The 22,951-nt window shown below is 33.2% G+C and overlaps 1 protein-coding gene and 4 pseudogenes across 3 annotated transcripts; all 5 read right to left on the bottom strand.

Annotated features, from left to right (window-relative positions):
- Nucleotides 1-384: 384 nt before the first annotated feature.
- Nucleotides 385-9,194, bottom strand: LOC149510844 (uncharacterized; annotated as a pseudogene). The gene is made up of 7 exons (XR_016334645.1): nt 8,221-9,194; nt 7,976-8,129; nt 7,740-7,890; nt 7,387-7,565; nt 1,155-1,740; nt 754-1,081; nt 385-636 (listed from the first exon to the last, which is right to left on the bottom strand). The product of XR_016334645.1 is annotated as an uncharacterized LOC149510844 (transcript).
- On the bottom strand, nt 5,503-7,020 carry LOC149510845 (uncharacterized). The gene is made up of 4 exons (XM_089756218.1): nt 6,275-7,020; nt 6,087-6,176; nt 5,894-5,992; nt 5,503-5,725 (listed from the first exon to the last, which is right to left on the bottom strand). Exons 1-4 carry the CDS (start codon nt 6,449-6,451, stop codon nt 5,624-5,626), a joined length of 468 nt encoding a protein of 155 aa, XP_089612344.1. The 5' UTR covers nt 6,452-7,020; the 3' UTR covers nt 5,503-5,623.
- Nucleotides 9,195-10,198: 1,004 nt separating the features above from the next.
- On the bottom strand, nt 10,199-13,585 carry LOC149510846 (1-aminocyclopropane-1-carboxylate oxidase homolog 1-like; annotated as a pseudogene).
- A 368-nt stretch (nt 13,586-13,953) lies between these two features.
- LOC149510847 (1-aminocyclopropane-1-carboxylate oxidase homolog 1-like) lies at nt 13,954-16,053 on the bottom strand (annotated as a pseudogene). The gene is made up of 3 exons (XR_016334597.1): nt 15,519-16,053; nt 14,767-15,087; nt 13,954-14,211 (listed from the first exon to the last, which is right to left on the bottom strand). The product of XR_016334597.1 is annotated as a 1-aminocyclopropane-1-carboxylate oxidase homolog 1-like (transcript).
- A 2,599-nt stretch (nt 16,054-18,652) lies between these two features.
- LOC149510848 (1-aminocyclopropane-1-carboxylate oxidase homolog 3 pseudogene) lies at nt 18,653-19,194 on the bottom strand (annotated as a pseudogene).
- Between the last annotated feature and the right edge of the window lie 3,757 nt (nt 19,195-22,951).

Below are 22,951 nucleotides of genomic sequence, written 5' to 3' on the forward strand. Positions count from 1 at the left end.
GCTTTGAGATAGTAAGTGGTATCAAAAGGTGAAAATTGAGAGTGCAAATGATTATATCTCATTGTTCAATAACTAAATGATTGACACATAATAGTAAATTTCAGATTTTTTTAATTATCTGATGCAGGTATTCATTTCTGTATCTGTCAAGATTATATTTTCAAGCTTTCCAGATTCCTGGAGCAATAGTTTCAATGGCCAAATCAGAAAGACACCAATTTCAACAATCAACAATACTTGTGTTTATAGATAGGATATATAACCACCACTTCCATTTTCTAATTCTAGTTATACATGATCAAAAATATTACAGAGATGTGCCAAAGTCTTCCATCACAAACTATCGATTATGCAAATGCTCCCTTTTGTCTTCAAGGGGCTATTTCATAGCCTGAAATGTTGCAGGGCAGAAGTTCCATCGAGGCCTTTTCCATTGAAGTGGGTAAGATATTCTATCACAGTAGTTTCCCTGTATTTTGCTGGATTATCTTCTGATAACAACTCCTTGATAGGTCCATATAATCTTGAGTTTGGCTGAAAACTTGTTACGAAAAAGCATGCCACTGATACTCTGGGTCCTATACAATTCGCCAGCACTCTATGCTCCACGCTTATAAGATTGTCATTTGATATAAGCTGTAAAAACAAGCAAACACAAAATAAATGGATCACTTGCATAGCTATGAAGCTGATGTTGACTTTGTAATGCACTCTCCATACTAATTTCTAATAACAGAAATCTATCGGGCTTGCCTGTAACAGATCTCCAATGTTAACTACTAAAGCCCCAGGAGTTGGAGGTACATCAATCCACTGATTTTCATGAAGAACTTGGAGGCCACCAACATGGTCTTGTAGAAGCACCGTGAAGAAGTCACTGTCAGCATGCTTGCTAGCACCTAGAGTCAATTCTGGCTGTGGACACGCCGGATAGTAATGGCACAGCAGACCTAGACCCTTTACACAATCTATCTTCAGCAGGTGGTCAGGATTCAATCCAAGAGCTTCTGATATTAACTCAAAGAGCAAACAACCCAAACTCATTAATTGGTTTGAGTACTCCACCATTATATCCCTGCAGGTAAATTATGCGGGTGAGTGAGGGAGAGTTAATTTTTTTTTAGGTTAACTTTTACCCTAATAGTTACCTGAATGGTTCTGGCAACTCTTCCGGCTTAGGAGGATCTGGAGCCATTAAGCAAAAAATAGAATCTCTCCAGTTAGCTGCCGGGGCAGTATGCAGATCAAAATTGCAATTGTAGACCACTTTTTTCAAATTATCACGTGTAGAACTGTTTTTTGACTTCAGCATCTAGTTCGTAAAACCTCCGTACACGATCCTTCATCTCCTCTAGAAGACTCACTGGAATTCCATGGTTAATAACTTGAAAAAATCCCCATTGCTTTGATGAATTACGGACCTCATCAACAATCTCCTTTCGAGTAATTGGATTCTTCTTCACTCCTTCAAGGTCTATAAGAGGAAGAGTAAACTGGGTGCCACCTGGAACTGAGGTTTTCTCAAACTTATCTGGTGGTTGACGAAAGATTCGAGGAACCTCAGTAATTCCATCATCCGCAAGTCCTTTGACACCAGCTTTTGTGTCATCAAAAGCTTTAACTTCACTTGCTCTATCATATTCAGGTTGCGATGTAGTCTGGACCTCACCTGTGTTGGCTACCACCATTTTCTTTTCTTGTTTCGGGAGGTTGCCCCTTTGCTCAACACAATCTTGGTAACTAACAATCAAGGCAATTAGAATAAATAGAGGGGGAAACAAGAGTTTTGGGATGACAACAAAAAGTGATGAAAGTGACCAGAGAAAAGTCTTTAAGTGGGGTTCTTTTTTATGGAGACATGGCAACTGATCGAGGCTTTTGACTTGTAATAGCAGGCAGCTTCCAGATAAGAATTGCCATTGATAGATCAATGTATGTACCTTAAGATAAATCTTAAGTGAAGTTATGTAGATAAAATTTATAAGATTTTTTTAAATAATTTAATAAAAAAAATTTTAAGTTGATAAAATTTAATATGAAAATAAATAATATATAAAAATTATTTATAATATTATTTATAATAAAAATTTAATCGATACTTATTCAATAATAAAAATTTTATCAACAATTTTATTAAAAATATATATTTAATAAGTATATCAAAATTCATTAAAATTTTTAAAATCTTATATGTTTGATCTATGTAATAAAATTTTTTAATCTATTATTTTTAATTTTTATTTATTTATTTTTAATAAAAATTTTCACGATATGATCATTAATTGCTTGCTGAATATTACTACTGAATGTAAGCCAAATGATAACTGATGGAGAGGATGAACTTAACATATAAGATCACATATAAACTAAGGTTTTATTTGGATTCAAACTACCTCCAGTGGGGTTAAGTTTACTATGAAAATTTGTGCAGATCGCATTGAGTTTAGTTTGGATGTTTAAGCTGTGGTGAGAAAATCTGTTTTTTTTTTTCACTGGTTGTTTTGGGTCCAGTGATCAAACGTTGGATTGCCTTTGTTCTTTTTTGTATTTTTACCCTTTCAATTATATTGAAGAGATAAAAATCTTTTTATAATTTAATTTTTTATTTTAATTTTTATTTAAAAATATAAAATAATTTTGTTAATTAATGTAATAAAAATATTATATTTTTAAATTATTTTTATTAATAAAATTATTATTTATCATAAAAATAGTTTAATAATTATTAATATATTTATTTATTTATTTTATAAATAGTAAATAATTTAAATTTTTTATTACCTATAAATTTTAATTTAACATTCTTAATAATCATTTCTCTCCTCATCATAATTTAATTTACTGTCACTATTGTATTTATATTCAAATTTATAATCCCACCATTAATTTTAATCTTACTGTTACAGTAACCATTTTCACATCCACCATTATTTTCAATTTTATCGTTCATTCAAATGGATTCTAAAACTTAACAAATGTGGAATAACATTACTAAATATTCATACACATTAGAAACATACACATAATTATTTTCTAATAATATTTTTGAAAAATTAAAAAAGAGATAACTCTTTTATTAGATTACAAAGTTGATATGAGAAAAATAAATTATATGTACATAAATGTAAGTATTTTTATATGCTTATAATTTTTTTTTTGAATTCAATTATCTCGATTTCATATCACCATGAATATGTGTCATTTTAGATTCAATTTGATTTTAAGTTTAAAAAAAAAAATTGATAATCAAATTTTGCAATTTTAGTATTAAGTTTAGGTTATTACGAATTTTGATAAAGTGAATTTTGATTTTGAATCATTTCTAGTTAAAATCATTTCGAATTTAAGTTTTCATTATTTTTTGTCAATTCAAGTCTAAATAATTCGAAAATGGGATTAAAGTTTTTTGAGAAATTTCATATTTGAATTCATTTTGATACTGTAAAATTGTGCCACTGATTTTGCTATTTAAGACTCATTTGGATTCAAACAAAACCAAAGCACTGTACAATTGGAGAACTTTCTTGCTCAATAATCTCATCACTAGAGATGTAAATGATATATTAATACTCGTAAGCTATTCGGATTCGATTCGAAAAAAACTCGAATTCGATTCGATTATTGTCGAGTCGAGCTCGAGCTCGAGTAGCTCGACTTATCGATCGAGTCGAATTCGAGTATTCTTATATCTGATTCGAGTAGCTCGCGAGCCTAATCAAGCTTTTATATTTAAATATATTTTTATTATTTTAATTAATAAAATATTTCGAGTTCGAGTTCGAGTTCGAATTCGAGCATGAATAATCGAACTCTTGTCGAATATACGAATCGAGCTTATTTTTACATATTAATCGAGCTTAATCGAGCGAGCTCGAGTAGCTCGAATTCGATCACGAATCGAGCTCGAGCTTAAAAATAAAACTCGATCGAGCTCGAGTCGAGTATCGAGTCCCGAGTTATGAGTCGAGCTCGAGCTCGAACTTCTCACTACTCGGCTCGGCTCGGCTCGTTTACACCCCTAGTCATCACAATCCATTTGGATAACAGTATACTCTTTTTTTTTTGTTGCTATTGGGTTATAGTGTTAAGAAGTCTCTCTCATCTAGTTTTATATTTTAATTTTTTTTACTTAAAAATTATGATATAATTTCATTGATTTAATATAATAAATAATTTTATTATATAATAATTAACTAATAAATAAATAAACTTATTATTATATAATATAAATAAATAAATTATTATATAATTAATATGAGTTAAATAAAAAATTAGATTACATAAATAATAAAGAAGATAAAAAAATATATTATTTAATATATTATTATAATTTGATTAGTTTTTAATTATTTATTAACACAGGTATTATTTAACATAAAAATAATTTTTAATTAATCTTACTTCTATTTTTATTTTTATTTCCATCAAAACCAATTTCAACTCAAATTCACAAAAATAAAAATATTATGAAATTGAGAATTAGGCCAACGAATTTGCCTAGACACGAGGCTAATAGCAACACTTCGCCCGGCTGTTTGATTTCTTAATGATAACAGTAACAATTTTCACAGTTTCGTGTAGAAATTAACTGACGACAAGCTTAGCTAATGACATTCCTCATGGATACCTCGTTTTCTCTCGTTATGATACACAAATTTCAAACGAATCTCTTTTCGTGTGCTGCAAGGGCTCATTTTAGACCTATATTATCATTGACCATACATTAGCAATTCCTGATCCAGCCAATCACTTTCAGAGAGAGAGCCATCTTGACTATTGAGGAAGCGTAACATATATCTTTCCTCTTGTAGCAAAGGAAAAAATGTAGCAGTCGGTTCATGCACTCATCCAAGCTATGTTCATCTCAAATGCTTCTCAATGCAGAAGCGCAATCTAGGAATATTCCATTTGTGTAATGGAATTGAATGGGATTTTGGCCCCGATCTAAGAACAAATCCCCATTACTCATTTTAATCTCACCGTTATAATATTCAATCTTACTACTATCGTTATTTTCAATCTCTCAGAAACTAGTCTGATCACCATCCAAATAAATCAAATAAATCTATGACTTCTCAGATCCTAAGGGAATATCAAAGGTAATAAGAACCCTTTAACCTGCAGGAAGTGATTCAGGACTTTATGTAGTAGCAAATAGAAACAATGTCCTATGATAGATGACTAGCAGAGTGCAGTTCAACTAAAATTAATTAGTTGCTCTCCGTTCTACTTCTCAACAGTTGAAGGTTCTTAAAATCAGTGTCACTTGTCACACTTTGCACATGACCCCAAAGTTACCTAATAAGTATGTTTCCTCATATATAACATCAACAAGCACCATGAATCCATGATTAAAAATTCTCTGAAAAAGGGCAAAACCAGAAAAAAAAAACAAAAGCAGCAGATTCAAAAGCAAAATTATCAAATTCTTTCTGAAACTCAATTAATAGACATGAACTTAACTTGGTATTTATCAGTATCAGACCGTCAAAGTAATATGCCCTTTTTCCCCTAATCTTGAAGGAACAAAACCTTGATATAAGCATAAAAAATAGATCTGGATTCATCAAGTAAGCAGATATTGAACAAGAAAGTACACCCTTGGTTTACCAGATGTTCCTCTTCAAACTGTTTTGGTTTTTGGAGTCTTTTTCTTGAGTTGTCTCCTGGGGATTGAGTTCTTCATGCCAATGAAGAAGAACAATGCCCCTAACAGCGCCAAGTTCTAAGAAGTAAAGGAAATTCAGTTAGAAACAATACATTGAAATTTTCATCATCTACATCTATAGTTTAAAAAGAATCATCAAGAAGAAATGTACAATCAGAAGGAAGAAATGGAAACACCAATCAACCCTTATTCCTTATGGAAAAATAAATACTATCAAATACTAACCTGTGAGAACTTTGTGAAAAGTAGACCAAATTCTTTCTTTTCCATGTCATAGTTGTAGAAGTCATACAATATAGGAGTAAGAATGACCTGTTGCAGAACCTACAAAAGAAGAATAGTGTAATACTTTTATCAGTTGACTTAGTTGATAATTGAACTACTACCAGAAAATAACACATAAGACCATAAAACAAACCAGAAGATAAGCTCCGACACTGCTGCCAAAGATAAAAAGAATACCTCCAACACCCTTAAAGGCACCAGCAGCAGCAACTAGATACTTAATCTGTAAATAACAAGTCCAAGAGTCATGACATTAGAAAAACATGATATGAGCAGAGAACAAAGAGGTTTCTCTCAGTGGCGAAATATAGCAATTCTTACATCAAATTCTGGCACTCGCACCCCTGTATGAGCTGACACGATCTTTGAGAAGACATTGAGTTTTGGTTTCAATACCTCGGCTGCTGGCCCTCCATCAACACCAAATTTATTAAACCTATACACATGAACACATAACGTAAGAGTAGACACAAGCATGACATACATACATACGTACATATGTTTTAGCTAATCTAAGTTTTATGGAAAATTATATGTGCAGACAAAAAATTACCTTCAAACACAAGGATAATGTTAAAAATTTACATCATATTCACATAGGCCATAGCTTTCCGAAAACCCCACTTAGGTGAACAGAATTACAGATTATCATTCCATAGACAGACATTCAATTTTGAAAAAAAAGTCTCTAGCAACTTTGAATGATTTCCATGTGTCCTTCTAGTTAAACATATTGATTTCATTGTCTCAAGAAAACACACCATATTAATTTCAAAATTCAATATTGATTTCCTTATTTACATATTAACCAGGACATGGAAAATTTTTAAAACCCTTTTGGAATTTCAAACTCCACCATCAATAGATAGGATAACAATCTCAAAACCGTATTATGGTGCAAAATATAAACAAATAAACTTACTAATACGGCTACAAATAAGAATGTTTCAATCAACAAAAATCTATACTAAAAACATTCTTTTGGATGCGGGAAAACAGGAGATTCAAACCCTGATCTTTGAGCTAAGAATCATGCACCAGCCACTTGGGCCAAATGCTCGAGTGCATACTCCTAACACTCTTTATTTATCCTTTACACAACATAGTAACCGCTACCCAACACCAATCATTATAAAATTTATGGCATCCATGAGATCTAGAACTTAAAAGAGAAGGTTTAACTTATAAACCTCGTTCAGCACTTAAGCATTAATATTACTGCAGATTAAAATATATATATATATTATATTAGTCATCTACTCAGATTAAAAATGTAGATTTAATCCTTTTATAATGATTTTAATATTGGCATTATTTATACTTTTTGAGATTTGTAATTTTGGTTCAATCATTAATGGCGTCTAATTTTTTCTGTTAAACCGACTGACTTGGATATTGATTTGATGACATAACATTAATTTTGTTGATGTGAAATTTTTTTTAATTTTAAAATGCCATGTGATTTTTTTAAATCCTTGATTGGCCCATAAAGTCTTGATGCCTTTCCAGCATTATCTTCTATTGTCAAAAAGCATGCCACCGATATTCTTGGGCCTTCATTTTTCGCCAAGACCCTGTGATTAATGCTTTTGAACTGGTCATTGGAAAGAAGCTGCATTCAAACAAGAAATAAATCTGTTTATATTTTCTGATACATTCTGCATTGGCTCAATTCCAATAATTAAAACCAAAACTATACAAATATCAAATTCTTTACTCTAATTATGTTCACAATGAAAAGGCACATCATCAGATACAATATTCAAGATTCTGGAGATAGACTTGCCTGTAGAAAATCTCCAATATTTACTACCAAAGCGCCAGGAATGCATGCAACATCAACCCACTGATTCTCATGAAGAATTTGTAGGCCGCCCATTTGATCTTGCAGAAGTATGGTGAAGAGGCTACTATCTTTGTGATTGCTAGTTCCCAATGTTAATTCTGGTTCAGGGCATTTAGCATAATAATTGCAGAAGTATGGTGATGAGGCTACTATCTTTGTGATTGCTAGTTCCCAATGTTAATTCTGGTTCAGGGCATTTAGGATAATAATGGCCCATGAGGAGCAGTACATCAGCACAATCCAGATCTTAGCCCAAGGGCCTCAGACAGCATTTCAAACAGTTTACACCCCAATGTCGTCACTCGCTTGGAGTAATCCATCACTATGTCTCTGCAAGGTGATTTGTAAAAGAAAATTTTAGCAAGAGCTAGCACAGGGATGGAATGAAACCATTCTTATATGATAAATGACTAACACATACCTGCAAACTTCAGGCTATTCTGAAGGGTTAGGTGGATTAGGAGCCATCAAACAACCCAAACTGTCACTCCAGTTAGCAGCTTTTGACTTGTACAAAGTTGCTTAGATACAACACCTTTCTGCGAGTTGTGTCACGGGTATAGAACTCTTTCTTCACCTCAGTGTCTTGTTCATGAAATCTACGTATCCCATCAATCATCTCATCCAAAACACTTCCAGCAATTCCATGGTTAACCACCTGAAAGAAACCCCACTTCTCACAAGCAATCTGAACTTGCTCAATTACCTCAGCACGCAGAGTTAAGTCCTCCCTGATACCTTGGAGATCTATGAGTGGGACACTTAACTGATGAAAAATGACACAACTCGAGTTGTTCTCGAGGATAAAGTTCTGATCAATGAACATACGAGGAATTTTGGTCATCCCGGAATCTACTATTCCCTTGACACCGGCTTTTGTATCATCAAAAGCCTTCACTTCACTTTGGCGGTCATAATCAGGGTTAGAATCTCCCTGAACTTCTCCAGTTTTTGTGCCCATAATTTTTTTTTGTGTTTGTCTGTGAAATTGTTAATCTGCTTTAAATCATAATGAACTCTCTATATTACTGGTCAGATAAGAAGGCAACAACCGTTCCACAAAGTCCACGACCACATTTTCCTTGCCTTGACTAGTCAAAGTAGTCATTATTAACCAATAATATCCTTATGTCTACCTAAATTATCAGTCTGATCATGCATGGATCCATACAAAGAATATATGCATGTAACTCATCCAAGAGGGATGAATTTGCAGCCATGCTGCTAGGAAATCGCATCCATGACTATTGTGAGATCTCATTATGACTTTTTTGTTTTAAATCATGATGTTTGTTACTTTGATTGATTTACGGGTTGTTCATGTTGTTAAGAAATTTAGTGGAGACAAATTGTATTTTGTAGTAATTGGAATAGGAAATTACTTAGGAAACTTTATATTTGTAATGCATATATATTCACTTTGAATTAAAATTAGTGTGTGTGCTTGCTTTCCCGAGCAAAGAAAACTCTTCTCCCTCTCTTTGTCCTTTGTTGTGTTTTTATTATCTTAGGGTAATTATCAAATCACCCTATCCTACACTTTCTCCCCAAATATGTACATAATTACCTGCTTATTTTCCTTTTTTTATTTTACTAATTTGTTCATTTTAGCTTAGAAGTGTTCATAAATAAGATCAGATTAAACTCAAATATCAATTTTAAAGTTTCATCAAGGCCAATCTGATCCATCCATTTAAGCCAAAATATGATAATATTTTAATATTTTTAAATATAAATAAATTTTAGTTTCTATTAATAAAATAGTGATTCATATCGAATCAAATTAGAATGAAATTTAAAAATTCATATTCTTCGCTCTACCTCGATCAGGCTTGGTCTCACGAGCTTAATGGGCAGCTCAATCCATGAACGTTTTTATTTTAATCTTATTAAAAGTAAAAATAATAATAATAATAATAATAATATCCTAAGTATTGGTTAATAACAAAACAAAAATAAAAACAAAGTGAGAGATACAATAAAATGACAACTTTCAACATATGCAGGAAAAGAAAGCAAAGCTTAAACCGGCTTTTTGCCATAAAATTTCTTCAACCTTTTTCTAGTTTAATTCAATTCGATTACTTGAATATACTTTTTCAGTGCAATTAAGTTAGTATTATTAGCAAATTAGTTGCATATATTTAACTTTAAAATTTTCATTCCTTGCAATCTATGTAGACTTGAATTTATGAGGAATTATAGCTTTAACACTCAAAAAATACTGGAAAGAGCACAGATTTTAACTATAAAAGGTTCATCAGTTCTATAAATAAACATCAATTCCTTTTAATTGGTCAAGAATCAAAGTTAACATGACCAACTTTTTCTGACAAAAAAAAATCCAAATTATACTATTAATATCATATGCTGCTACTGATGTATCTCCATGGCCAAGTTTAGAGCTTGAAATGCAGCAGGGCAGAAGTACCATCAAGGCCCTTTGCATTGAAGTAAGCAACATATTGTCTCACAGTGGTTTCCCTGCATTTTGGAGGATTTTCTTCTGATAACAACTCCTTGATTGGTCCATAAGGTCTTAAATCTGGCAGAAGAAAAGTGCTGAAAAAGCATGCCACTGATACTCGTGGTCCTACAGAATTTGCCAGTACTCTATGCTCCACACTTGTAAAAGCATCGTTTGATTTTAGCTAAAAGCAGTAAAATAATTACAAATTAGCGTAATTCTAACAGAATTGCCACGGAGTATCACAAAGTTAGAAAACAAGAACAGCAAAAGATGCCCAAGTATGGCTTCCTAGTAATATAATTATTCGGGTCAAACAAAAACGGTCTTCGGGTCAAACAAAAACGGTCTGAAGATGACTTAATTAAAATTTTAATAAAAGTCATAAATATATTTAAAAAATAAAAAAAAATGCATTTTATATTTTTTTTTATATCAACATCAATTTTGATACACAATTTTGTGTAAAACATACATAATATGAATACATGAATTGACAATATTTTATATGAGAGATTATCATATCTAAATATAACTAACAAAAATAAAGAATAAAGGCTTGCCTTTAGAAGATCTCCGATGTAATCACTAGAGCTCCAGGAGTTGGGGGCGTATCAACCCATTGGTTGTCATGAAGAACTTGGAGGCCACCAATATGGTCTTGTAGAAGCACGGTGAGGGAGTCATTGTCAGCGTGCTTGGTTGTACCCAGAGTGAGTTCTGGCTGTGGACATGCAGGGTAATAATGTGACAGCATAACCAGCCCTTTAGCACAATCCATGTCTTTCAAATGATCAGGCTGCAACCCTTGAGCCTCAGACAGTAACTCAAATAACAAATAACCCAAACGCATTACTTGCTTTGAGTACTCCATCATTATATCTCTACAATACAAATAACTTAAGCACATAAGTGGTCATTTTAAGTACATCAATTTAGATATCGAATCAATGAACCATACAGGCAGACAGCAAGTAGATTTCGGTTACAGATTTGTGATTGAAAATAAAGAAATGAGATAAGAGATCTTATGGTTAGAAAAGCAATTCTACGTCCTAATCTCTTCCCTTACTCTTTTTTCACGGTACATTCATCCCTTGGTCCTTCATTTGTTTAACTACAGAGTGGTAAATCATGGTGATTTGAGGTGGTTAATTACAATGTGCAGTAACTACAACTGCTGCAGATTAATCATCAAGTTTTTTTTTTTGGTATTTGAGGTTATCACCAGTGGAACTCTAGTCACAAAAACTAAGAGTTCAACATTCTGCCAACAGATTACATAGCTGTCGGTAAAACATCGAGATATCATAAGATTTTCCAATTTAAGTTGCTAAATTAGGAGTGTGGCTCTAATTTAACTCAGAATTGTGGCTGTGTAAATCAGATTGCGACAGACCAACGGAATGAAAGCCTAGCACGAGCAGTGGCTACAAATCAACTCCTCAGCAAGACAGATGTGGACACTTTATTCCACACACATTCTGGCACTCCTTCAATTACTCTTTCTTTTTTTTTTTTTTTTTGGCATATTTTCTCCTTAGCAGTTAACAGTGCTATCTCCTTGTGAATTATACAGAACATGGCACATGTATACCGGGATACCTCCGCTAACTCTTCTGGCATGGGAGGATCGGGATTAAGCTGAAAAGTGTATCTCTCCAGTTGGCTGCTGGTGAACTATACAGATCAAAATTGCAATTGTAGGCCACCCTTTTGGTATAATCCCGAGTGTAGAACTGCTTTTTCATCTCCAAATCTTGCTCAAAAAACCTTCTTACACCATCCTTCTGTTAGGAAAATGGGATCCAGCCTAATTGGTTTTGGACCGATTAAAGGTCATGGGCGGTATTTTTTTTTTTTTTTACACAAAACTCTAGCTACTTAATAAAAAGAGACAGAATTGTTTTAAAGTGGTGTCGCAAATCAAAAAGAACAAAAAGAAAAGCCAGAAAAAATAAAAAGAAGAAGAAGAAAGGAAAGTTGGTTGAGCAAAAATTGATCCGTGATCCGATTGAACTAAAATTTTATCAGTAAGTTTATGATTTAAAGTTTTACATTTTAAAAGGTAACAATCATGTTTGAAGCTCTCTAAAAATAAATTCAAGATATATTTGTTTAATCACTTATTTGATGACATTTCTTTAATTATCTCATTGATTAGCTTTAGTTTTAGCTAGAAAAGAATTTTGTATATCTATTATTTGATAGTTACAATTTTTTTTGTGATTCGTGATTTTTTTCTTTACACTTGAAGGCTTTTCACATAAATTTTATTATATTTTATTTTTTCAACGTTGTTGATTGTTGATTTTTTATTGTTATCTATTATTATGAATTTATTACGATATATTGCTTTTACTTATTGTGTTTATTGCTCCAGACCCAACACATTCATCTCCTCCAAGACACTCAAAGGAATTCCATGATTCACAACTTGGAAGAATCGTCATGATCTTGATGCATTCCGAACTTTCTCAACAATCTTCTGACCAGCACCTGGATCTTTCTTCACTCCCTCAAGGTCTATAACAGGAATACTAACCTGGATGCCACCTGAAACTGAGTTCTTCTCAAACTGGCCTGGAAGGTGGTGGAATATCCGAAGAACCTCTTTGACTCCAACATCAACAAGTCCTTTAACACCAGCTTTTGTTTCATCAAAAGCTTTCAGTTCACTTGTTCGATCATATTCAGGCTTTAGTTTGGTGATCACTATTTTCTTCCTCCGTTAGCAAGTTTCAACAAAAAGAAGAGGAAGCGTGATGCTCTTAGATAGTGATGAAAGTGAAAAATAAGGCAATGATAGAAGAAGCTTTTGACTTATATATTTGAGTTTAGCCTCTTGATAGTGAGTCGGAAACACTATAACTGTGAAGAGTGCTGAAAATTCAATATTAATGTAACACCATTCAATTTAACATCACTTCAACTTCACATAAATTCTTTTATTTACAATTTTTTCACAAATTATGAACAATTTGTAGCTACAACACATTGCTTAGGTTTATAAATAAGATACACGGACATCACTCATTTCCTTAAATCAACTTGGTCAAGGATCAAATTCATCAGGACCAAGAATATTTTAGAAAGATCATATGAATTATATTATTTGTGTAAACTATTTGTCATGCTGCTGCTGTTTTTATCTGATCCATGGCCACGTTCAGAACCTGAAACGTGGCAAGGACTCAGCACGATTGCTTGAGCCTAGGGTCAGTTCTGGCTGCCGACAGATCGGGTAATAATGCGACAGCATGACAAGTCCCTTGGCACAATTCCAGAGTAACTCAAACAGCAAATAGCCCAAATTCATTACTTGCATTGAATATTCCAGCGTTTTGTCCCTACAAGAGGCATTTTCGAACCCAACTTTTCAATAACTGGAATTTTTGCCCATAAATGTATTTGTCCTCTGGCCAAACAACATATATATTTGTCCAATTAGGAATGCAAAACTTTGGCATTGGACTCTTCTGGGATAGTATTACAATGGGGGAAAAAAGTTATTCAACATGATTGAATATCTAGCGATATACATTAACTTGAAAATCCTTATAATTCATGGAGGCAGCAAGATACCTCCAATATGATACACAGTTCAATGATAAGGCATTGACCAAATTATTCAGTTCATAAACTATCTTTTCTATCATGGCTTCCTTGCATCTCCCATGGGCAAATTCATAGCCTGAAATGCAGCAAGGGAGAAGTACCATCAACATCAAGGCCTCTTCCATTGGAGAAAAGCACATAGTCCCTCACTGTGGTTTGCCTGTATTTTGTAGGATTCTCTTCTGATAACAATTCCTTAATAGGTCCGTATAGCCTCGAGTCTGGCATTATATTAGTGCTGAAAAAACATGCCACTGATACTCTAGGTCCAACTGAATTTGCCAACACTCTATGCTCCACGCTTATAAATGTGTCACTTGATATAAGCTGAAAAAATAGGCAAAAAGAAATTTGAAATTAGCCAAAACACGTATAAACCATTCAATAAAATGCAACATGTTCTCAGCGGTAAACAGAAACTTTCAAGAATAAAGGAATCATTCCAAGATGATCATCTAACTTATAAAATCACTCTAAAAAGAGATGAAAAAAGAAATTCATTGCAACCACTTCAGTTTCATGTATTTTATTCACTTAATTTGGTTTAGCTGATCCCTTTAGAGTATGAGAATTGAGAAGGGTTATGGCTTATTTTCGTACGTTATGATCATCCAGGATCAGTAGAATAACAATTTAAAGAATTGCCAGAAGAAATTGCAACTAAAAGATGAAACAACCTATTATTTACAATATTATGGAAACCCACACCCAATCTACAATATCTGTTTTGATCTAAAAGTCTCATGGTTTTGTCCTAAAAAAATCTCACAAATGTGGGTTAGATATCTAGCTATATATGATAGCGGATCCTCTTGATATTCCAATATGAGATTTGAGTGTTACAAACATATAAATAGCAAAATTTAAAACTGAAGGGCTTACCTGTAAAAGATCTCCAATGTTGACTACTAGAGCCCCAGGAGTAGGAGGTACATCAATCCACTTATCTTCATGAAGTACTTGGAGGCCACCAATATGATCTTGTAGAAGCACCGTGACAAAGCCATTATCCGCATGTTTACTTGTTCCCAGATCCAATTCTGGCTGTGGACACTTGTGTAGTAATGGCATAGCATAGCCAGCCCCCTGCCACAATCCATGTCTTTCAGGTGGTCAGGTTTCAGCCCAAGTGCCTCAGAAAGTAACTCCAGCAGTAAATTACCCAAATTCTGCACTTGCTTTGAGTACTCCACCATTATATCCCTGCAAATGAATTAGGCATATCAGTGATCATTTCTTCATCTCACTTAGTTTCACCTCTAAACTGTGAACTATTTGTATGTGAGCTAGTGGTTCTAAGGCATTATTGAATAATGTAAGAGAAGATGGAAAAAAGGCCATCTAAATAGGATTACAAATAAAACACCAGCATAAATAAACCTGTTTGGACCGGCTCAAAGAGGGATCTATTAGGCAAACCAAAACTCTCTTGCCGCTTGATTAAAAAAAAAACAAAAAGACAATATATAGTCCATAAATTTATCATATTGGTTAATGTTTAATATAGCAACCACTTGAAATGTGAGTTACAATGTCATCCAATACCACAGATGCATAAGCTACACTTAAAATGGAAAAAGTGAATATAAGCAAAAGAAAAATCTTAACATACCCATACCATTTGTAAACTGTACAATAAAACATATCTGCAAACTGCTGGCAAGTCTTCCGTCTTAGGAGGATTAGGAGCCATAAGGCTGAGAAATGTATCTCTCCAATTGACTGCTACACCAGTATACAAATCAAAATTGTTATTATAGACCACCGGTTTCGTATAACACGAGTATAATATTGCTTTTTCACTTCAAGATCTTGCTCGTAAAAGCTCCTTATACCATCCTTCATCTCTTCTAAAACACTTACTGGAATTCCATGATTGATCACTTGAAAAAATCCCCATTTCCCTGATGCCTTCCCAACTTTGTCCACCATATCCTTTCTAGTAATTGAATCTTTCTTCACTCCCTCAAGGTCTATAACAGGAATACTGAAGTAAGTATCACCTGAAACTGAGGTTTTCTGAATTTTATAAGGTGGTTGATGAAACATTCTAGGAACCTCTGTGATTTTAGCATCAACAAGGCCTTTCACTCCAGCTTTTGTGTCATCAAAAGCTTTCAGTTCACTTGTTCTATCATAATCAGGGTTTGATGTGAAGGCTGTCACCATTTCTTGTTCTTTTACAGACAAATTAGATAATTAGGATAGGAAAAGTGTTGGGAATATTGACTCAAATCCCATAAGAGATTTGTTTGGGATTTGTTTGAGATTTGTTTGAGATTTGTCAGATATTGCTTGATGGATAAGAAGACTTACAAAAGAAGAATTCTAAGAGAAAGAGGATTCTTAATAGGTAAGTTTGACTTGCAAGAGAAGAATTCTAAGGGGAAAGGGATTCTTAATAGGCAAGTTTGACTTACAAGAGAAGAATTCTAAGAAGAGAGGGATTCTTAATGGGCAAGTTTGTATGGTTATAAATAGGTGAAGTCTTTACAGGGTTAGGTATGAGAAAAAGATGTAAGAGAGTTGTAGGATTTTGTAGGATAGACACCCTATAGGAGTATTGGGGCTCTACGTCTTATGGGTGTGTATGTTTGTTTGTGAGTGGACTAGAGGAGACTGAGAGGGTCCACATAAGTATGATGTATGGGAGCATATGGGTATGTGTTTGGTTATGTTGAGAGGGTGCACAAGGGTTTGTGTTTGTTTGGGTAGAGAATACTTCATAGGACTAGAGGAGATTGAGAGTGTCTTATGAGTATTGATTGTTGAGTGAGGTTGATGATATGATGTATGTTTGTAATTCTCTACAACTAGTGGATCTTGTTTCTCATCCGTGGATGTAGGTCAGTTGGACCGAACCACGTTAAATTATTGTCTCTTGTGTGTTTGATTTATTATTTGATTTCGCTTCCGTTGGTGTGATTGGATTGGAGGCTTTTAGCCCAACAAATGGTATCAGAGCTGTGGTGATCCCCAACAAGTGGTATTAGAGCTGAAGGTTCGAGATGTGGAAAGAGCCGATGGTTTAAGACATGGTAAGAGTTGACAATTCGAGATATGGGAAGAGCTTGGTTTGAGACATGAGAAGAAGTAAGCTTAAAAGAGCTCGATTCAAGAGAAGAATTCAAGTTTAAGATTGAAGATTGGTTTGTATGAAGCGTGAAGACACAAGAGAAGATGATTGTGAGACTTTCATTGCAAGTGGAGCCAAGATGTCTAGCATGAAGACAGATGATTAATGTAATTTGAGTCAAGGTGAAAATTGTTGGGAATATTGACTCAAATCCCATAAGAGATTTGTTTGGGATTTGTTAGAGATTTGTTTGAGATTTGTCAGATATTGCTTGATGGATAAGAAGACTTACAAAAGAAGAATTCTAAGAGAAAGAGGATTCTTAATAGGTAAGTTTGACTTGCAAGAGAAGAATTCTAAGGGGAAAGGGATTCTTAATAGGCAAGTTTGACTTACAAGAGAAGAATTCTAAGAAGAGAGGGATTCTTAATGGGCAAGTTTGTATGGTTATAAATAGGTGAAGTCTCTACAGGGTTAAGTATGAGAAAAAGATGTAAGAGAGTTGTATGGTTTTGTGGGATAGACACCCCATAGGAGTATTGGGGCTCTACGTCTTATGGGTGTGTATGTTTGTTTGTGAGTGGACTAGAGGAGACTGAGAGAGTTCACATAGGTATGATGTATGGGAGCATATGGGTATGTGTTTGGTTATGTTGAAAAGGTGCACAAGGGTTTGTGTTTGTTTGGGTAGAGAATACTTCATAAGACTAGAGGAGATTGAGAGTGTCTTATGAGTATTGATTGTTGAGTGAGGTTGATGATATGATGTATGTTTGTAATTCTCTACAACTAGTGGATCTTGTTTCTCATCCGTGGATGTAAGTCAGTTGGACTGAACCACGTTAAATTATTGTCTCTTGTGTGTTTGATTTCACTTCCATTGGTGTGATTAGATTGGAGGCTTTTAGCCCAACAAAGAGGAGAATGGAGATCTATCTTCTTTTTGTAAATGAAAAGATTGTTTTCCTTTTTAAAATTTTAAAGAGTTGACTAAGAGGATTTTATGAATAATATCATGTTATTATCTCTTCTGGGACCCATGGCCTTGAAAAATGATACAAAAATGGCCAGAGTTTATTATCACAACCACCTAAGATTTAATGGCACTTGCCACTTGCCGCTTGCCACCAGCTTCCACCTCAAGTTCAACTCTGATGGACCATGTCCCCATTCCTTAATTTGAATGTCTACCCTTTGCTTGCTGTGTATGATGCTTGCCTTAAATTTACGCCCCCTTCTTGTCAACACATTTCCAGGACCAAAATTGAATGGCTTTGAGATGCGTAGGTGGTATTAAAAGGTGAAATTTGAGAGTGCAAATGATTACATCTCATTGTTCAATAACTAAATGATTGACAGATATTAATAAAATTCAGATTTTTTTTTATTATCTGATGCAGTTATTCATTTCTGTATCTCTCAAGATTATATTTTCAAGCTTTCCAGATTCCTGGAGCAATAGTTTCAATGGCCAAATCAGAAAGACACCAATTTCAACAATCAACAATACTTATGTTTATAGATAGGATATATAACCATCACTTCATAAGTTTATAGATAGGATAAATAACCACCACTTCCATTTTCTAATTCTAGTTATACATAATCAAAAATATTACAGAGAAGTGCCAAAGTATTCCATCACAAACTATTGATTATGCAAATGCTCCTTTTTGTCTTCACGGGGCTATTTCATAGCCTGAAATGTTGCAGGGCAGAAGTTCCATCAAGGCCTTTTCTATTGAAGTGGGTAAGATATTCTACCACAATAGTTTTCCTGTATTTTGCTGGATTATCTTCTGATAACAACTCTTTGATAGGTCCATGTAATCTTGAGTTTGGCTGAAAACTTGTTACGAAAAAGAATGCCACTGATACTCTAGGTCTTATACAATTCACCAGCACTCTATGCTCCACGCTTATAAGCTTGTCATTTGATATAAGCTGAAAAAAACGAGCAAACACAAAATAAATCGATCACTCGCATAGTTATGAAGCTGATTGTTGAGTTTGTAATGCACTTTCCATACTAATTTCTAGTAACAGAAATCTATCAGGCTTGCCTGTAACAGATCTCCAATGTTAACTACTAAAGCCCCAAGAGTTGAAGGTACATCAATCCACTGATTTTCATAAAAAACTTGGAGGCCACCAACATGTTCTTGTAGAAGCACCGTGAGGAAGTAACTGTCAGCATGCTTGCAAGCACCTACAGTCAAACTGGCTGTGGGCATTCCAGATAGTAAATTCTCATAACATCTCGATATAGTATTGGAGTATCACAAATTCCTCACTAAAGCTTGATATCCTCAACAAGCTCAACACAAAACATATATAGAACCAGAATTGCATCAGATATTAGGATTCTAGAGATGGTTTTCATTATATAACACTTAGCTCTCGTTTGACTAGTAACTATTCTAATACCATTGTTAGAAACCTGCAATAAACTCTGACTCAATGGTATCATGATTTTATTCTACAAAAAGTATCTCATCAATATATTTTATAGTCTCAATGTATCTATTGTAGCAGATTCTCATAATCTCTCAATGTAAGATTGAGGTGTTACAAATTCTTCCTATTAAAAATTAATGTCCCTGTCAAGCCCAACACATAACACACAGAACTATAGAATCAAAAATCACACTAGATGTTGGGATTCTAAAGGTAGCTCCCATCATGTAGCACTTAGCTCACTTCAATTAGTGACCGCTTTGTTATTATTTGTAGAGACCTGCATCCAACTTGTTAGGTATTGTCCATTTTGACATAAAGGTCTCACAAAAAGCACCTCACAAGTATAGTTTTAAGTATCAACTTATATATCATAGCGGATCCTCAAAACATTTTAATGTGAGATTGATGTATCAAAAACTATCCATGAAAACTTGAGGTCCTCATCAAGCCTAACCTAAAGCACACATAGAACTAGGATTACATCAAATATTGGGATTCTAGAGGTGGCCCACCTGTAGCACTTAGCTTCCTCAATATTCTAAAAATACTTCCCATTATATGGCACTTAGCTCATTATTCGACTAATGACCGCTTTGATATCATTTGTGAAAATTCACACCTCAAGGCACCTCATGAGTATGGATTTAAATCTTAACTTATATATCTATAGATTCTCACAATCTCACAATATAGGATTAAAATAAGTATATAAACGACCCGAACATGAATGAACGAACATATGTTTGTTGTTTGTTCATTTATTTTTAGAGCTTTTTGGATTCAATTCGTGTTCGATAAGAAATTTGCTTTATTTGTTAAAATTCGATTCATTGAAATGGTAAAATGTTCGTATTCAATTTTGTTCAGCTTAATTAAGTTAAATGAACTTGTTCATGAATATTAAATAAACATGTTCATGAATATATATATATATGTTCATAAATAATAAACAAACCATAACCAAATAAATTTAAACAAACAGACCTTAAACGAATATAAAAGAACATAAACAAAACATAAAATAGGATTAGGTAAAAGATAAATATGTAATTTTGTTATTGCTATTTTTATTACTAAACAATAAATGAAGATAAATGAACTCTAAACGAACCATAAATGATCAAGTTTTAAATGATCCTAAAATGAGCTTATTTGCAAATATAAACAAACCAAACAAACCGATATTCATGTTCAATTCATTTAATAAACTAACATAAAAATACTATTTAAGATCATTTGTTAAGCTTAATATAGAAATCAAACATGTTCATGTATGATTTGCCAAAATTTCTATTCATTTACACCCTAGATTAGCGTGTCACATACTATCCATGTTACCGTTTGCTCTTTAACCCTAACAAGTTTGCCAAAAATGTCACACACCACCACCCTAATTGCTCTTCTTTTAGTATTTTTGCAAAATACTCCATCACAATTTATTTTAACCCACCCCATTTTGGATCTTGACTTTTAACTTTTTCATTTGTCTTTTTTATATCATTCATTCCAAAATCCTTCAAGCTCAAATCTACAATCTCCCCTATTGCACTTTTCAACTTTGCAATGGTTTCAAATACGTATAGATTTTTTCTCCCAAAAGTTACTTAAAATCTCCCTTTCCAAATATTCCAGCATGTAAAGGCCACTAACACATTTTCCTTCATTTTGTACTTCATTTTGGGAAAAGATTTCCAATAACCATTTATCAAACCTCACCATGCTATCATTTTAATTTTTAACCTATTGCAAGCTTTAAGCAAGACACCTTTTTATCCATTCACATAGTAAACAATGATGTTCCACTAATTCTTCTCAACCTTACAAATAGGATATAATGGATTATTAACCAATTTCTTCTTATACAAATTGTTGTAGGTAGCAATTGAATTAATACAAAGTCTCCAAATGAAATGTTTGATCTTACTTTGAATAGTTAACCTTCAAATCTCCTTTTACAGCTTGTGATCAGTATAGTAATGTGACCGTGATGATGATGGATCATTCAAACACATTAGATTCATTTCTTCTCTTACTTTTGTGTCTAGATTTTGTAGTGTAGATTCATTTCCTATCAATAAGCTAAATAATACGATCACAACCACCATGTTGACAAACTAAAATTTTTTGTAAATCTAGTTCCCTGTAGCTCTTTCATCCAATTTCTTTTACTCCTTATTTATCTATTTTGCCATTCTTTTTAGAAAATAAGTATGAACTATGGCAACTGGCACTAATAGTTCCCTTTTAGATTCTAGAGTCCAATGATCCTATCATATTAAAACTGATTTTTTACCTTTAACTTGCCCGATAATTCTTTCCTTAAAAAAGTTTCTTTCATTCAACATGCTACTCCAACCTTATATTGCATGAACACCATTTTTTACTTTCAATACTAAACAGTGTGTAAAGAACAAACCTATCAACACCTAGACCACAAAGCATCAAGCTCTTGTAATAATGGCTAACATTGTTTTGCTAAAAGGCTATAACTTTAAATCCTATGCCATCCATTTATTTTCCTATTGTCAATACTTCACAACTTTTCTAATTTATCCTTCTTTCATCTTCTTTCTGCCTTCACCATTACCTTACCATAACATTATTCATATCAACACACAATTTCTATGAAAGTTTATGACAGTATATGCTATAGCTAAAAATAGCATAAGCTATTACTTTCAAAAAAACCTGAAGGATTTAGACCAGAGGAATAAAATAAGGAAAAATGAAAAACCTAATTTGGTATTGCAACAATTGCCTTCTATTTAACATAGGCTACATTTCATTCATTTATAAACTTCAAAATATAAAATATTGATTCAACAACTTCTAACTACTTCATAAATTTATCTACCTAACAATTTGGATCACCAAAAACTTATCTATCATGCTTCCTAAAATCTGACAAAGTAAAAGAAAATAAAATGGCAAAACAAATTGCTGCAATAGAAATGCCATAATAAATTGCTTCAATTACCAACAATCATTCCTAGCATTTCAGCTGGAAACACCAATACTTTTTCTTAATGTTTCAAACCTTGTCTTTGGTAAGGCCTTGGTTAGAATATCTGTAATTTGATCATAAGACTTACAATGAATCAATTTCACTTCATTCTTAACTTCAACTTTTTTAACAAAGTGAAACTTTATCTTGATGTGCTTAGTCCTTCAATGGAACATAAGATTTTTTACCTTAGTCATTACTGATTGATTATCAAATCTAATCTCAATTGCATAAGACTAAGTCAAATTTAAATCTGCTAGCATAATTTTCTTAGCTAAATTAATTAATTCATAGTGACTACTATAGTAATATACTCAGCATCTGTTATTGACTGAGTCATTATTGCTTGCTTTCTTAAATATCTTGCAATGCTCTTTATATCATCACAAGACCTTACTTAGTCATTGCTAATATAGCCTAACAGTTTCATATTTTTAAATTTTTGAAACTTAACCCCAAAATCAAGTGAACTTCTAATATATCTTAGCACTCTTTTGGCTACCCAAACATGATTTTCGCTAAGACAA

Source organism: Durio zibethinus, chromosome 27 (genome assembly GCF_047325235.1).
Source record: "Durio zibethinus cultivar Kanyao isolate XHJ-2024 chromosome 27, ASM4732523v1, whole genome shotgun sequence".
Lineage (NCBI taxonomy): Eukaryota > Viridiplantae > Streptophyta > Magnoliopsida > Malvales > Malvaceae > Durio > Durio zibethinus.

Excerpts from the sequence above, each read along its gene's own strand:
- LOC149510845 (XM_089756218.1), bottom strand. The coding sequence starts at position 6,451 with ATGTACGTATGTATGTATGTCATGCTTGTGTCTACTCTTACGTTATGT. Across the intron at positions 6,177-6,274 it reads TGCGAGTGCCAGAATTTGAT|ATTAAGTATCTAGTTGCTGC; the intron begins GTAAGAATTGCT and ends TGTTATTTACAG. Across the intron at positions 5,993-6,086 it reads GTGTCGGAGCTTATCTTCTG|GTTCTGCAACAGGTCATTCT; the intron begins GTTTGTTTTATG and ends CTTCTTTTGTAG.